The following is an 18,087-nucleotide window of genomic DNA, read 5'->3' on the forward strand; positions in this document are numbered from 1 at the left end:
CGTCGAGCCATTGCCTGACGTTGCGGGCAGCTGTGTCAGTGATGTAGTGTTGATGAGTGGGTTCCGGGAAAGGGCAGTGATAAGTTGGTCTTCGGTGACTTTGTTCCATCTGCATTGTGGGGTCCGTTGCGGGTGATGGTGTGTTGTGGGTTTCTCAAAGGAGAAGTGGGTGCAGCTGTGGTCAGTCCACTGGAGTTAGGTGGGGTGGCTGAAGAAGACGTGTTTGCTGGCGGAGAAAATTGGGTCGAGTGTGTGTCCTGCAGAGTGGGTTGGTGTTGTGACGAGCTGTTTGAGGCCGAGGTTGAAGAGGGTTTCGAGCAGGGTTGTGGAGTTGTTATTGTTGGTGTTCTCGAGGGGGAAGTTTAAGTCCCCAAGGAGTATGTAGTCTGTGGATGTGAGAGCGTGCGTGCTGATGATGTCGGTGATGGAGTCGCTGACCTGCTGTCGGGGGCCAGGTGGTCTGTAAACGAGGGTCCCTCAGAGGGTGGTGTTTGGGTCGCTGTGGATCTGGAAGTGCAGGTGTTTGGCGGTGCTGGTCGTGATCCTGAGGGTGTTCTTATGGATAATGGCGATGCCTCCTCCTGGTTTGTTGGAGCAGTCCCTGCGGGTGATCTTGTTACCGTCTGGGATGGCTATGGCGATGTCTGGCGCTGAGGAGGGGTTTATCCAGGTTTTGGTCAGGAAGGCAATTTCTGGGGGAAGCTAGTCGAGTAGATTCCATAGTTCGGCGTGTTTGTAGACAGAGCGGGTGTTGAGAAGGATGTATCTGAGGTGGTTGCATCCTGCCTTGGTGGATGAGTGGCTGGCGTGGAGGCTGGTGAAGGTGCTGTTCTGGCAGGAGAATGGTCCGCAGGTGATCTGCGGGGTGGCTTAATGGCAGGCAGGTGAGTGGCTGGCGTTAAGGACGTGGAGGGTGGAGGCGTCGTAATGAGGCGATCCCCGTGGGGGGGGGGGGAGCCAGGGGTTCCGGCGCTGGGCGCGGTCCAGGCGTGGACGGACGCAGATGGGTTTGCCTTTGACGCACCAGCGGTGCAGCAGTACAGCGGCCGCCATTAAGTAGGGATTGGGGGGAGGGATGGGGGGTGCGAGTGGGGGTTAAAATGGCACAATAAAAGTGGGTGGGGCAGCAGCGGCTGGAGAGTGATTCTAGCGAGCGGAGGGGGCAGGGCTGCCGGAGCAGCAGGGGTGAGAGGGAGGCGAGAGTGAGAGAGAGTGGAGGGAAAAGCTAAAGTAGAGCAAAAATAAAGCAAAAGTAAAGCAGAAGTCAAAAGGGCACAGAGGAGAGCGAATGGCAAAAAGGGGCACGGGAGGCAGACACAGACGAAAGAGAGAAGCAGAGGAAAAGGAGGAGCGAGGCAGCCTAGTCGGAAAGCCGAGCTCTACCACAAGACTCCAGGGATGAGGTGGAGACAGAAGCCTGCGGGTGGAGGAGGGCCTCAAACACCTGACAGGGGTCAGGAGTTCAGAGGAACGAGGGCTCTACTTAGCAGATGGAGCCATGGGAGGCAGAGCAGTTCACTGACCAGGTCAGTGGTATTGCTCAACCTACGGAGTAACGGGTGCCATTAAGTAGGGAGGGGGGGGAAGGAGAGGACAGCTGGGACGAAAACGGTGTGAAAAAAGGCGGCAGGCCGCGGGGGCAGCAGCGGCAGGAGAACGGCGCAAGAGAGCATAGGGGGCGGGGACAGCGGTGGCCAGGGAGAGAGAGAGGCGGGAGGGTGGGAGAGAGTGGAGGGAAAAGCAAAAGTAAAGCAAAAATAAAGGAAAAGTAAAGGAGAAGTCAAAAGGGCACAGAGGAGAGCGAGCGGCAAAAAAGGGCATAGGAGGTCAGACACGGAAGAGAGAGAACACGGAGTGAGTAGCAGAGGAAAAGGAGGAGAGAGGCAGCCTAATAGGAATGCAGAGCTCTCCCACTAGACACTAGTGATGAGGCGTAGGCAGTAGCCTGCGGGTGGAGGAGGGCCTCGAACTCCTGACAGGGGTCAGGCGAGGAACAAGGGCTTTACTTAGCAGGTGGAACCACAGGAGGCAGAGCAGTTCAGTGAATAGGCCAGATATTGGTAATGTGCATGGGCATAAGCTCCATTGTTAGATTCCTTTTTCTCCGTCACCGGTTTCAGACGTGTTTCTTCGAGCTCTAGTTAGACGCCACACGTTGTTCACACTGGGCCCTTTCAATTCCTTCTACATTCGTTGGTTGAAGAAACAGCTCATCTAACGTCGGTTCCAAGTGTTCAGTCAGCTTTGCGTTAATTCCATGGTTGATTCCATTGCTCCCCCATGTCGGGCCTGGCCCCTTCAGGCCTTCATTCGTTTATCTTTGCTGGGAAATGCACCTATAAAGGAAACAACTCTCTTCTGCTACTGCCCGAAGTGTCGTGCGAATTTCCTGAGGACAGACTTTACACCAGGTGTTCAACCTTTGCCTGTCCCCAGACCATCGATAGGTCTCCTACTTCAGCATACCTTGCCTTCCGGTGGAGAGGATTTGGTGTCAGAGTTGGAAGAGGGCTCAACCTCCCACCTGCAGAGCGTCCATCTGTAGGCTGTAGTGAGTAGCAATGCCCCGCTTCCTCACCCGCAGTACCACTGGAAAGCTGAGCATTGCCGTCAAGAAGATCGAACATCAAACTTTCAGGCCAGCCATTAAGTATCTGCTTCATCAGCACCAAGAAACTGAGTCGGAGCCAATGCATGTATATCACTCTGAATCGATGCTCGCCTCCCAGCCATCCCTTCAACTTTGGCAAGCTCTTTTGGCTCCAGCATCAAGGACACCCTCAAAGCTGACTTCATTTTGAAAGCCATCGGGGACAAAATACAGTTTAGTGGTGCCAGGCCAGTGGTCATCCTCGGCTCAGAAAAAGCCAGCATCTAAAACCGCATCCTCAGTCACTTCCAAGGATCTCGAGCAATCTATCCTCTATTGGCTCCAAGAGGAACTTCATGCCAGGCAACAGTGAATCCTCATTCAGCATGGGACTGAATGCATTTTTGCAAAGCCAGCCTGCCAAGCCAAAGACTGCCCCTCCAAAGGGTCAGTTGACATTTGAGGAGGTCATAAATCCACCTTTGGACTCAGTGCCCAAAAGCATCAGTGCCATGACAAGAGTAAATACCCACCACCTCTTTTGCCATGTCCAGTACCACCTCACACATCATCCCCCTCCTATGACCACTTCTACATCATGTACACGAAACACCTCTCCGCCACCACTAGTGGACCCTTTCCCAGTGTCCCTGTCTCAGAGTTTGGGGGCAGGAGGGGTAGTCCTAGGTCTCCCTATGACACGTCTTATGACCCATAGCCCCACAATGACTGGTGGAATGACACCGATCCAGATCTATATCTGGCTAAGGCTTCCCCCCACTACTGCATACCATGAGGTGCTGCAGAGAACAGCTGCTTACCACAAAGTTGAGATGCATATGCATCCTGAGGAGAATGGTGACCTCTTTGAGACCCTCTCTAGCATGCAGAGATCCATGCAGTACCTCCCCATTCTTAAAGAGATGCTTAAATAAGCCCCTTACATTTTTATAAAGTCAGTCAAGGCAAGAGTAATCACAACTATGGTGGACAAAAAGTTTAAGGCTCCCTCTCTGACCCTTCTGACATCCAGGGGTGAACTGCCACCTGATTCCCTGGTGTTCCACAAGGCACACAAATGTGCAGACTCACTGGACACAGGGGGATGCTCCACCACCATATCAGAAGAGCAAGAAAATTGATGGAGCAGGGAAGCCACAGCTGTGCAGTCAGCTGCACATTGGCGCATCACCAGTTCTATTGGGCTACTCTCCCAGTACTACCGTGCCCACTGAGATGCTGCTTCAATACCTCCCGGACTAGAAGAAGAGGTCAGGAATTGGTAGCAGTGGGGAAGGTCATCTCCAATACCAACATCAGGTGCACCTTAGATGCAGTATGGGGCATCAATATCAGTATCCTACTTTGAAGGCACGACTGGCTATGTGTTTCTGGTTTCAACCCAGAGGTTCAGCAGCCTATGGCCAACTTTCCTTTTGATTACGAGCATTTGTTCAGTTCGAAAGATGACCAAATGCTGGGAGAGATAAAGAAAGATACAGTCAGTCAAAGCCATGGGTGCCTTGCAGACCCCTTCGATTCAGGACTCCCTTTGCCACACCCAATATCGTGGTGGAGCCAAAACCACCATTCCCGAGGCCCCCACGTCCTTTCCCAGGCTGCAACAACAGCCAACACCCTCCCAGGGTTACTACAGAAGAGGATATTAGGGCAAAAGTGAGAGGGGTAAAAGAAAGGGCGCAGCCCTCGATGGGGCTGCACATGCAAAGCAGTGATTCCGTCACCCTTCCCCTGACTATTTAACCCCTGTCGGGGGAAGATTGCGAAGATCAACTCAGGCCACTGGTTGGGTTCTAGATATCATAGTGGAGGGGTACTGTCTAGAGCTCACCCCAAGCACCACCAAACATTTCCCCTCGAAGGCACAGACTCTCCTTGGAATATCAGCATCTGTTGCAAGAGGATATGCATGCACTAGAGCCATAGAGCCTGTGTTGCTACAACACCGCGGCAAAGAGGTATACTCCTTTTTCTTCCTGATTCCCAAAAAAGGATGGGTCCCTAAGGCCCATCCTCGACCTCAGGCCCCCCAACAAGTGCATCTTTTCGGAGCACTTCCATATGGTGAAACTCCCAATATGGCATTCCTCTGCTACAGCAAGGCGACTTCATGACCACCCTGGACCTGAAGGGTGCCTACCTCTGCATGCCTATGTATCCTGCATATTGGCAGTACTTCTGGTTTGTGGTAAGTGACAGCATTATCAGTTCAAAGTGCTTCCCTTCAAAGTAACCACGCTCCCAGGGTGTTTACAAAGTGTCTTATAGTTGTAGCTGTTCACCTCAGAAGCAGAGGCATTCACATGTTCCCTTACATGGACGATTGGATTCTCAAGAGCACAACATATCACCAGTGCCTACCGCACACCCTGGCCAACATACACACTTTGCATAGCCTGGGCTTTAACATCAATTAAGTCAAATCACATCTCCAGCTCCTGGAAGTCTAACCCCTTCTCGGATCCATCTCAACTCTTGTGAGAGGAACGCATCTCCAAGCCTAGCAAGAGTTCAAGTATTCTAAACGCTGCTTCCTCTTTTTCAGCCAGATCACCAGGTATAGGTTAGGCAGGTAATGCGCCTCCTTAGCATGATCACTTCTTGCATTGTTATCGTCTCACTTTCCAGGTTACACTGCAGGAGTACATAACTGCACAATGTTCACAACCAGATGGCTAATGGGAGGATCCAGAGTTGATTGTGGCTCTACTCATTGCTATCTGCAGTAGTGGAATGCTAGCAAGCTGTTGAAGGGATGGCCCTTTCTGGACCCTGTTTCGCAAATGACCATTACAACAGACGCCTCACTCACTGGTTTGGGAGCTCATCTTCAAGAGCCAATCGCACAAGGGTTATGGAAGCCCGATCAGCTGAACCGCCACATCAACGATCTGGAGAAGTTAGCACCACAAGGTGGTTCTAGTCCTCAAGGGCAACACGACAGCCATGTTTTACCTGTAGAAAGAGGGTGGCACACACTGCTTACAGTCGGCGCATTTGGCGGTGAGATATATATCATCAGGTCCATCTACTCATAGTAGTGTGGACAGCTACTTTGCAGACTTGCTCAGCAGGATGCATCAAGTAAATGAGTGGCAACTCCATCCTCAAGTCTTACTCCAGGACATCTAACGTTGGAGTTTTCCTTACATGGACCTGTTTGCCACCGTAGAAAGTGCAACATGCCCAATCTTCGCATCCAGTCTCCCACACCAGGATCTGTGGGCAATGCACTATGATTGAACTGGTCAGGGATATTTGCTTCAGCTTTTCCACCTCTTCTACTTCTTCCATTCATAGATTGCAGGCTTCGGCAAACATCACTTACTCTCATTCTAGTAGCCCAACCTGGGCCAGGCAAATGGAATAGATTTCAGCACCACTATTTTCCTAGACAGATTACCCTCTTCATGTGGCAGTACTGGACATTCTCTACTATTTCCTCCACCTAGAGAAGTCAGGCATCTCATACGCCTCTGTTAGGCTGCACTTGGTGGTTATTGTCACTTTCCTTCAAAATAGACAACATGTCTCCTTTTTCAGGGTCCTTGTCATCAAGACCTTTATGAAAGGACTCAAATAGGTTTTCCCACCAGGGGTGCCTCCGGCCCCTATGTGAAACCTCAACTTTGTCCTCACCAAGCTTATGGGTCCTCCCTTTGAGCACATTCATTTATATCCATTACCCTTTCTCTTGTGGAACGTAGCTTTCATAGTAGCCATCAATTCCCTCAGACATGTCAATGAGCTACAAGTTCTTGCCCAAGAAGAACCTTCACTCAGACAGGGTAGTCCTCAGGACAAATTTTAAGTTCCTTCTCAAGGTGGTCTCTAGCTTCCACCTCAATTAAACCATGGTGTTCTTACCACAGTCAGAGTATAAAACAGAACAAGCTCTTCATACTCTGGATGTCAAAATAACACTCATGCATTTCATTGATAGGAATAAGCCTTTCTGAAAGACACAACATCTCTTTGTTTCTTTCACAAAAACATGCAAAGATCGTGCTCTCTCTAAATCCAGTATTACATGCTGCTTGGTGAGATATATACAGACTTAGTACCACAAAGCCAAAAGTCCTTTGCCAGACCCTCCCAAGCCCCATTCATTCATAGAGGAGCGTCTATGGCTTTTTGAGATAATATTCCTATAGCTGACATCTGCAAATCAAGCTACATGATCTCCCCACACTTTCTCTAAACATTACTGGGTGGATATATTAGCCCGCCAACAAGCTAGAGTTGGCCAGGCTGTCTTGTGTACACTCTTCCACATCCTTCTAGGGATGGCCACCGCTTACGGGAGGACTGCTTTACAATCTATGCACATCATGTGTATCTACACCTACATATGCCACAAACAGAAAATGTTATTTACCTTGTAAGCATTGGTTCGTAGCAGGTAGTGCCACAGATTCACATGCACTCACCCTCTTTCCTGGAAGTCCTTGGATGACGCAGTTGTCTCACTGTTTTCCTTACAGTTCCTTTTTCTATGCCATGGTCATCTTTCCTATATGCTTAGGCTCCATTTACTTCCTCTGCCTCTAGGTGGAAAAAACGATCTAACAATGGAGCCAGTGTCCATGCACACTACCAGTCATGGGTAGAGCCACTATACCTCGTGACTCAAAAGACTTCTTTAAACAAAAAGAACTTCCACACATCCAAGCCCAAAATTACATGGCAGGAGTATGCCCAGCATATGAATGTACAGCACTACATGCCACAAACAGATGTTTACAGGGTAAGTAACAGTTTCTTTTTCTAGCGATGGGAAGTCAATTGGCAGGGTGGAGGTAGTCGCATTGCCTTATTTTTAGCACTGCAGTTATAAATTTAGAGTCCCCCTATAGTGCTCTTGGCGATAGTTTTTGTTTGACGATGCTACAGCTGATGAGGACACTGTGGGAGAGTCAAATACCTTGAATTTTCTTGGCAAACAAGGTGCTTTTTGTCACTTGGTTAATCCAAAGTTGGAGTTAGAAGTTTGAGTCAGTGATCATACCCTAATGCTTTACTTCTCTGGAGGTCCAAATTCCGTGGCCCAAATAGTGTTGGGGTGGAGATGTATTTTTTGTACATTCCACAAGTAAGGACCTCCATTTTTGAGAAGTTGGGCTTCAAGTGATTCCGGAACATCCACGTCTGTTACTTGTAAGCATTGGTCAAGTCCTGAAATGTTCAGATCGGAAGACCCTTCTAGAAATATATAATGATCTGTGTTTTTCTCAGCATTGCTGTAGCAGGTAGGTGTGGAGGAATCAACATGCTTTAGGAGTGAGGAAATGGCTTTAGTAGAAAACATTGAGGCAGCCAAAGAGCTTTGAATGATACATACATGATGCGTGAAGGGCGGTGGATTCTGCCTGTCAGGTAGGTCTTATTCTGAATAAGGATGGTTGTGCATTTTTATACTGGTATATGGGCCTTATTGGGTGCCACTTTTAGGATACAGAAAACTTTCTGGGTTTGCAGTCTCATAGCAAACGATACTTCAAAAGATGAAGAATAATAGAATAATCAAAAATATTTAGCATGGAACAGTCAAGGGGAAATAGAGGTAATGAATGTAATAAGATTACTTATACTGACCGTAGTAAGAATATAGAGTAAAATTAAAGATTGGCATGTGCTTGACCTCTGATTTTATTTTTATTTTCTTAGTCATTTGAAATTGTCTTCTCTTTATAGATGCTCTCTTCACATATTGGAATAAGGCATCCACATCAGAGCTCATGGACTTCTTCACAATATCTGAGTGAGTTCACTCAAGTCCTTATTTTCTAAGTATTTGACTTGAACGCATGCTTATGTTTTTGAAAAATCTTTTTACAGTCTTAGCCACAGTGTTGATGTGAGGGAATACATAGGTATCCACTTCTGCTATAAGCTATGATATTTACCTCCCCCACAAAGTAACACATGCTCCCCACAACTATCATCCTTCTCCTATGAATTCGAATTTCAAGTTGGAGTAGAGTATAGAATTTGTAGTTTCTCTTCTAGATTGTCACTTCAGGTTCCCAAAGGGGCCTGCTTTTCTCTTAGTGAGTCAGTCCGTGGGCCACTTACTGACAAGCCTTTAAACATTTTGCATTTATTTCTTTGGATTAATCCAGATGCGTAAGGACTTGAATCTATTTTATGATATAGCTTGTAGATTTAAATTATTTCCCTGGGAGGCCTATCAGCATGCACCAAATACTAATGAATGTTGTGTATGTGGTTCATTTGGGTCACTTTAGACTGTCATGTCTTACTTGCCTTATCCAAATTCTCCCCTATTGTCTGTTAAAACTCGAAAATGTACCCCCCTACCATTTTAATACTTCATGCTGTTGTGTGTTCCCTAGGTTTTCCTGCAAGTTCTTTCCTCCTTCATTATTCTGCAGCTTGGGTCTTACCTGAAAATGTGTACCCATTTACTGCAGTTCTCTGTCCCCACCTTCATTACTGCTAGAAGCACATTTCCCCAGGCAGTTCATGTACTGCTTAAGATATAGTTAGCTACATCATACATGGTATAGATCTTGTACCGCTTAAGATATAGTTAGCTGCAGGAACTGGCATGTGATATGTGCTTGCGTCATTATCAGTATCTTACAAAGGGCTAATGATCTACTTGGCTCCCGAGGATCATCACATCTGTCTGATGATTGATGGATGTCCCAAGAAGAGTATTTACTGATACAATACGTAACCTGACTAACGGGACTTCTGATGGGAGAATTTGTTCATGTTTCTTGAACGGTGCCTGCTTCTTCCTTCAAAGTATTTCATTTGCAGATCCCTCTGAAACAGAGGTTAAATTATCCTGATGCAGACAAACCTTTGAAAGTGTGTGCAGCTGTTCCAGGAGTCTGTTGCACTACTGAAAGCATTTCCTTGCCTCCAGAAAAGTTTAAGATGTGAACAAGTACCTAAGAAACATGGCTTTAATTTCCTTTAAGTGTAGAGAGCTTAGGGAATAGAATGAGCTGCTAACAGGTCTCTTTAGACGTTTAACTTTCTAAAATCTTCAATATTTCAGCCACAGAGCTTATGTTTTGTTTCTGATAACTGAAAGCCATTTCTATTCAAGCTCTTCTTAGTCTTCTCAGTTCGTCTTTTATACAAGCTGTAGGGCTACAGAGTGACATTCATTTGATTTTTGGCCTAATGATTAAGTAAGTGAAGTACAGGCTGGGAACTTTTTGCATTGGTGTGAAAGGCTCTCACACTAATTCATAATTATCATTGAAGCTCTGCTGGGTCTCTATCAGTATGAAAGTAGCGCAAGCTCTATTTGCTCCATTCTAGCTGAGGAGAAATGAAAACAATCAAATGAGTATAGGCCTCAGTTTGTCGGCCCTTCAAGTGCGAACCATTCAAACCAGATCGACAGCTGCCAAGTCCAGGTAGATTCCCCAAAAGAAATTGGTGACATTTGTTATGTTCTGTCTTGTGTGGCCTTGTGTGCTGTCTTGAGTGATTAGGTCTGTGTTCCACAGTATGAGTGATGAAATGTAGAATGAATGTGTACACAGGATTCAATTAACTCATTTGGAGAGCTCATTTCTGTTGTGGTTCAGCTAAAAAAAGTATGTTTTTGGTGAGGTGCCACATCTATATTTCTGTCTTGTAACTTAAGTAAGACTTCATGGAATAATTATTTCTCAGTTACCTCTACAGTGTGGACAGTGACACTTGGTAATAATGCTTCCATCTAAGATAGGTTGCTGGCAGTCAACTGCAGAGCCCCCCACCCATAATGCATTTTCTTCCTGTGTTGCATTAGCTACATAAAGATGGCACTGAGAAACATGGAGTTAAAAAGGAGACTGAGAATCCTGCCCACTACACCGTGATCCTTGTAATCCTTGTAATCCTGGTAGTAGAAGGTAGAATAAAAGATGCTATATTTCAAAAGCAAATCCACCTGTGCTGCTTGCTCCCATTCCTCAATTCACAAGTGGTCCTGGCTGTAAAAAAATATAATTAAAAAAGTTTTGGTTTGGTATAATAATGGTTACTGAAATAAAATGTGAATGAAAGGTGGCAGGTTGCCAGAGCTGCAAAATTGTTGCAAAATTCAAGGGAACTTGTGCCACTTTCTTTGATGTGTGTGTTTGCAAAACTATATCTGCATCACCATAAATTTGGTTGAACACTGTTAAAGGTTTGACTCTGTTTGTTTACCTTTCTCCTTCTTTTTAGTGTACCATAATTGGATGTGTGCTTTTCTTTATTTACTGACCTATCTGATAGAGACAACTTGCCACAGATTCCTTACTTTTAAATTTCCCAGGCATCTAACTAGATCCGGAACATTTCTGCATGAGCAGTACCCCCGCACACCAGTAGGTGGGGTTGATCAGCTCCATGCGTCGGTGGTGTCTGCGCCGGAAGTGATGTCGCAGTCACCTATAAAGGCACCACCTCAGCGTGCTGACATCAGTTCTTTTCTTTCCAATCCAGTTAGCACTGATCTCTAAAAGAGCTACTTTTCAAGGTTTACCTCCTGGTGTGTTGAGGATGTCTTAGAGAAAAACAGGTTTTAAACCGTGTGGTGCCTGTCACTGCGCCATGTCAGTTACGGATCCCCATTTGGTCTGTTTGTGGTGTCTTGAGCACGATCATTACTCCAAATCGTGCTCAGACTGCCTGCCATGGCACTGAAAGCTTTGAGAGAGCGGTCACTGAAGATGCTAGTGGCTCAACAGGCGCCACTGCATCGCATGACTCCTAGGATTTCTCGGTACCAATCGAGAGGAAGGTCGTGGAACAGCCCCAGGAGCTCAAAGTCCTCTTTGTCCCTTTCCAAGTCATTGGGACATTCAGGAAAGAGGCATAAGAAGCACAAGAAGTTGAAGCGTGCTTCAACTTCTCCTTGTCTGTGGGCTGACGCGACAAAAGAACATCACCGATTGAGGCATGGTTCTGAAGACTTGTCGCCGGCTTCGACTTTGTGCCTCCCTGCTTTCCCAGGAGCCAGAGAGGCCCCTGCTCAGCGTAATTTTTTTTACAAGGACATGAACCATGTATTTGAAATAGCCAACCCCTTCATAGCTCCTTTGGGCGACGTGGGGTCGGAGGGGAACCCTTTGAGTTCTGCGCCTGCAGTTTTGGACTCAGCTCTGATGGGCTCCTGTGGATCTGATCATGGACCAGTGCCAGTCATGCCACCGTGACCTTCCCCAACGCCGGCACTGATGCGCCCGCCGGCGGCCCAGCCTCATTTGACTTCCCCAAATCCAACACGGAGCCGGAACGGAGCCGACTGATTCTGGTGCTGACAGGACCCATGTGTCCTAGGTTGGCACCTCAGCCCTGTTCTGAAGGGCTAAACCTTGGGGAAGAATGGGAGTGTTCACTGGACCCTTTAGAATACCATTTGGAAGGCCTGAAATCTATGGACAGGTGTGAGGAACTGAGAGATGCCAGTGGCATGGATACCTCTCCAGATACTGGTTTGTTTTCTCCCCCTATTGTAGCTACAGAGGAGGGAGCAACATATTCTATGGTGTTGAAGCGGGTGACTAAGGTCCGAGACCTCAAACTACCATCAGTGGCAGTCAAGATGAAAATCTTGATGGAACTACTTCAGCCAGGGAGCTTCCTTCCATCCAAACCCTGCTCTCTTTTAACAAAGCCCTGACTGCTGGATACATGGTCCAAGCCCAGCATAGGGGCTCCTGTGAACAGGACAATTGTCCAACACCATCGCTCACCCCAGGAACCCATCTTTTCTCACCCAGGACCCCACCCTGCAAGAGCTTGGTTGTTCAAGCCGCTATCTCCCATGGCACGTTCCCTGTCACTCCCCCAGACAGGGAATCCAAGAGGCTGGATAGTTTCGGAAAGCTGTGTTTGATGGCACGTGTGGCTGTAGATGCACATGCTTTGTGTTAGCCTGCCATCTAGTGTTGGTCTCGGAGTGTTACAAGTTATTTTTCTTTGAAGAATCTTTTCAAGCCACGAGATCGAGTTACTCCTCTTCTCTTTGATAGTGCACATGGGCATTGAGTCCTTTGTTAGATTGTTTTCTCTTCGCCATCAGGTTTGGACGTATTTCCTCCTGCTCTGGTGGATCTTGGTTCGGCCTCTTTTGAACTTTACTTTCCATCTTTCTATTGACGACGGTATAGTTTTCAATCGCATATTCCAAACTTTAATTAATCGATCTGATTTTTATCGTCGGGCCGGTTCAACGTTCTTAGGGGCATCCAAGCCCTTCTTGGGCCTACTTCGACAACTTGTCAAAAAATGCTAGGCTAATTGAACGTACGCCCTTAAGCTTCTGTCCTCGGGTCCGCTCCAAGTTTCCGTACATGGATCAACACTTGGTGTGTATTTTGTGCTTGTCTCTGAAACATAAGGAAGGAGACCTGCAACACCTGTAGGCCTTTTAGATCCAAAAAGACCCTCCCGGACCGAAGAGCAAGTCGGTGAGAAATGGCGTAGAAGACAATGGACCACCTTCACAACATATTCTGAGAAGAACATGCACAAGAAGAAGTCGGACACCAGGCAGCCCTTTCAATTTGAGACTCCGAGTCGGAGCAAAATTCTGATATCGAGAGCCAGTTGATTCCAGCTGCGCAGTACGTGAGTACTCCAGCCCCATCTCACCACGCAAAGACCCTTAAAAAGACTTCCAACTTGGTCATCAGTCATCCACTGCCTTCAGGCCATGGTAGAATTCGAAAAATAAATCCAGATGCCCCACCCTCCGGTTCGGCACCGAAACTCATAAAGACCAAGAAGGCTTCAGCACCGAACAAAGACTCAGTGCCATCCCAATCAACATCAGGATTGAGTCGAGCTTTCGAATCAATCACTTAGGTGCCGAAAAAGCAGCCTTCACCATCAACCTCAGAGCCAACACTTTCGGCTCTAAAAAAGACTTCAGTACTGAAAATTTCTAAACCGAGAATTATGCTTGGCAAAGACCTTACAGTTTCTACTGAAGAAACTTCTTCTGTGGAGCCTATTTTGGAAGTCATGGATGCTCGACAGCACAGGATTCATATACAGAAGGTAACAGGAAAAGTAATTGCTTCTCCTCATCTTCCAATTAAAAGGAGACTTACTTTCCAAGAATCATTGGGCACTGTGCCTCCCCCTAACAAAGTCTCGAAAGATAAAGGTAAGGCCACAGACCAACCTCTGCTTTCTCCACCTCACTCTCCTGTACTTCCTTCTACTCCACCACCACAATCACCTACATCTTGTATACAACCACAATTCTCTCCACAAGGGTCATCATCATCACCTCATAGAGAAGACTTAGATAATGTTTCACAAGATGTAGATCCATGGGATATATATGATCCAAATCCCATTCTCCCTAATGACCCTGACCTTTATACAGCCGGTCCTTCTCCTCTGAGCACACAACTGCATATAATCAAGTTATTGCAAGGGCAGCGGCATATCATATTGTGCTGGTGCATACTGACCCAATCAAAGAGGATTTCCTCTTCAATACTCTAACTAACACTCATAGAGACTCAGTTTTTACCCATCCTACCAGGTATGCTCAGACATGTCACACACATATTCAAAGAACCAGTTAGGGCAAGGATCATTACACCAAGGGTAGATAAAAAATATAAAGCTGCACCCTCAGATCCAACATTTATAAAAACACAACTACCATCAGATTCTACCGTGGTAAATGCGGCACAAAAGTGTGCTAATAGGCAGTTTACAGGAGATACTCCTCCTCCTGCTTCCTTATACCAAAGAAAGACAGTTCCTTAAGACCAATTCTCGATCTTGGACCTCTCAACCTATACATACTTTCAGAGCATTTCCATATGGTCACCCTGCAAGATGTTATTCCCCTATTACAGCAAGGAGATTTCATGATAGCATTAAATCGCAAAGATGCTTATTTCCACATTCCCATACATCCAGCACACCTCAAATATCTATGATTTGTCTTTGCGGGAAAGCATTATCAATTTACAGTTCTACCATTCGGGCTAACAACCGCTCCCAGGGTATTCACAAAACGCTTAGCTGTAGTAGCTGCATTTCTCAGAAGGCAACACATTGACGTTTTCCCATACCTCGATGACTGGCTTATAAAAGCCAATACCATCCAAAAATGCCAGCTGCATACTCAGTACTCAGTAAATCTTCTACATACTTTAGGATTTACAATAAACTACCTCAAATCCCACCTTCAACCCTCACAAATACAGCCTTATCTGGGAGCAACTCTCAATACTCAATCAGGATTGGCATATCCAAACCCACCAAGAATTCAGGCTTTTTAAAATCCTGGCTCAGTTACAGGAGGATCATAACTACACAGTGAAACTAGTGATGCAGTTATTGGGGATGATGGCTTCATGCATTGCCATCGTGCCTCATGCAAGACTACACCTGCATCCACTACAGCAGTGTCTGTCTCGTCAGTGCTCTCAATCACAGAGTCATCTTTAGGACCTTGTGTTGCTGGACTGCCAGACTCACCACTCTCTACAATGGTGAAATCCCACCAACCTTTTAAAAGAGTTTCCTTTCAAGATCCTGTGCTTCAGATCACTCTCACAACAGATGTATCACAGATGGGCTGGGGAGCTCACCTCAACAACCTTACAATATACAGGAAATGGGATCTCATTCAACAAACTTATAACATCAGCTATTTAGAGTTGCTCACAGTCTTCCTAGCCCTCAAAGCATTCCTGACACAAATCTCTCACAAAGTGATTCTAGTCCAGACAATATGACAACTATGTATTATCAGCAGAAACGGTGGGTGGTGGGGGATGGCACTCATCTCAGTTGTCCCTTCTAGCTCAGACAATTTGGAAGTGAGTGATTCATAATCACATTCAATTACTGGCAGAATATCTCCCAGGAATGGCGAATCAGTTTGCGAACCTATTAAGCAAGATGCAGCAACAAGTCTACAAATGGGAAATTCACCCACAAGTACTTCACCAATACTTTCACTTCTGGGGAATACGAGAAATAGATCTCTTCGCCACCATAGAAAATTCAAAATGCCAAAACTTTGCGTCCAGATACCCATACCCTCAGTCCATGTGCAATACTCTATAGATGAATTGGTCAAGGATATTTGCTTACGCTTTTCCGGCTCTTCCACTCATTCCATTTCTAATTCGCAAATTGAGACAAATGTTACTCAGCATGATCTTTTTAGTTGCCATGTGGGCACATCAACTTTGGTACACAAATTATTGAACCTGTATGTGGTTCCCCAGCACAAACCTTCCAACAGACCAGACCTATTGACTCGAAAGAGAGGTCAAATCAGGCATCCAGACCCCAAAACACTCAATCTTGTAAAATGACCCCTGAAGTCATAGAATTTGGATATTTACAACTTCCCTCTAAATGTATGGACATTCTTAAAGAGGCACGTAGACCTAGAACTAGACAGTGTTATGCTGCAAAATGGAAACATTTTGTATATTACTGTCAACATAAACACATTGATCCACTCAAAGCATCAGTACAATATATTGTTTGTTATATGCTACATTTACAAAAGGCAAATTTAGCATACTCATTTAGTAGACTTCATTTAGCATCTATAGCTGCTTACCTCCAAAAGAGACGACATATTTTTATGTTCAGAATTCCTGGAATTACGGCATTTTTGGACGGACTTAAAATAGTTATTCCACCCAGGGTTCCTCCAACTCCAGTTTGGAACCTTAACATTGTCCTTACTAGACTTATGGGCCCACCACTTAAACCCTTGTATTCCTGTTCTTTGCAATTTCTTTCATAGAGAGTTGTCTTTTTGGTAGCTATAACTTCATTAAGACATGTAAGTGAAATACAAGTGTTCACTTTAGAGGAACCTTTTTTCCAAGTACATAAAGATAGAGTAGTTCTTAGGACAAACCCTAAATGTCTACCTAAAGTAGTTTCACCATTTCACATGAATCAATCAGTTGAGTTACCTGTGGTTTTCCCACAGCCAGAATCAGACGCTGGAAGAGCTATACATATATTAGATGTTAAACGAGCTCTTATGTATTACATTGACGGGACAAAACGTTTTTGAAAATCAAAACAACTTTTTGTAGCTTTTTCTATGCCTCACAGAGGTAATCCTATTTCAAAGAATGAATTAGCTAGATGGATAGTCAAGTGTATTCAAACTTGTTAGCTCTAAGCTAAAAGACAATTACCAACAACTCCTAAAGCACATTGTACCGTAGAAAAAGGTGCTTCTATGGCTTTTTTGGGAAACATTCCAATAGCAGATATTTGCAATGCTGCTACCTGGTCTACACCACACACATTTACTAAACACTATTGTGTAGACGTTTCAGCTCGTCAACAGGCAAATGTTGGTCAGACAGTCCTCAGGACTGTGTAAAGCATGTGTTTCTACAGCCTTGCATGCCACTGAACAGAAAATAATACTTACCCAGTAGACATCTGGTAGCCTGTAGTCCTTTTAGTACAACATATTGTAAATATGTATATACATTGCATGGACATCTTTTTTCATTTAATGAATATATATATAAATAAATATATGTATGTTTGATGGCATGTGTAGCTGCAGAGACACATGCTGTGCATTCTGGATTCCGACATCTAGTGTTGGGCTCTGAGTGTTACAAGTCGTTTTTCTTCGAAGAAGTCCTTTAGAGTCATGGGATCGAGTGACTCCTCCTCTTCGGTTCCATTGCGCATGGGCATCGACTCTGTTGTTAGATTGTTTTCTTTCCGCCGTCGGCTTAGGACATGTTTCCTCTCACTCTGAGATTTCGATTTGGAAAACTTTTTAAAACGTTCTTTTCGTCGGTATTGTATCGATCGCGTTAATAACCTTCCATCGACATAACAGTACCGTTGGGAAACAACTTTGTTTGCCCTTCGGGGCGCAAGCGCCCAACTCAAGCCTTTTCGGGCCGACCGTGTGGAGAGCCTCATGGATCGGACTCCATTCCGATTCTGCCCGCTGTGCCACGTGAAGTACCCATACACAGACCAGCATCTGGTTTGCAACCTCTGCGTTTCTCCAGACCATCGGGAGGAATACTGCAAGGCCTGTCGATCCTTCTGATCGAAAAATACTTTAAGAGACAGAAGAGCAAGAAGGCTCGAAATGGCGTTGAAGAGTGGAGAACATTTCAACGTAGAAGAAGAAGAACTACTGCAGACAGCGGTCTCAGTCCGAGATTTGGAGTCAGAACAAGAATCTGAGGAAGCCAGACCCATCACAGCCAGCCAGCATGTGAGTACGTCTGCCCGCACCCTCACATAAGAAAAAACAGAAGGCCTTGGGCATGCCACTGCCAGAAGGCCATGGCTTGGTCCGAAAAAAGACTGTCGGTGACCGACCCTCCAGTTCGGCACCGAAAAAGGCCACCCCTCCGAAAACCTCAGAGTTGACAAAAAGCTCCATTTCAGACTCCAGTAAACAGCAATTTTCAGAGTCGAAAATAAGAAAACTTGTTTCGGTGCCGAGACCTTCCTCATCATTTAGG

The 18,087-nt window shown here is 45.8% G+C and overlaps 1 protein-coding gene across 9 annotated transcripts in view; it reads left to right on the top strand.

Moving 5' to 3' along the window:
- DOCK9 (dedicator of cytokinesis 9) overlaps positions 1–18,087 on the top strand; it is a 989,328-nt gene that overhangs the window by 750,381 nt on the left and 220,860 nt on the right. For all 9 annotated transcript variants that reach the window (XR_011194943.1, XM_069205169.1, XM_069205175.1 and 6 more), the window contains exon 36: positions 8,306–8,372. Coding sequence is in view for 8 of the 9 variants with exons in the window: in XM_069205169.1 (XP_069061270.1) it covers positions 8,306–8,372 (67 nt within the window). In the remaining variant the exon portion in view is untranslated. The remainder of the gene's footprint in view (positions 1–8,305; positions 8,373–18,087) is intronic.

This window comes from Pleurodeles waltl, chromosome 8, assembly GCF_031143425.1.
Source record: "Pleurodeles waltl isolate 20211129_DDA chromosome 8, aPleWal1.hap1.20221129, whole genome shotgun sequence".
Classification (NCBI taxonomy): Eukaryota; Metazoa; Chordata; class Amphibia; order Caudata; family Salamandridae; genus Pleurodeles; species Pleurodeles waltl.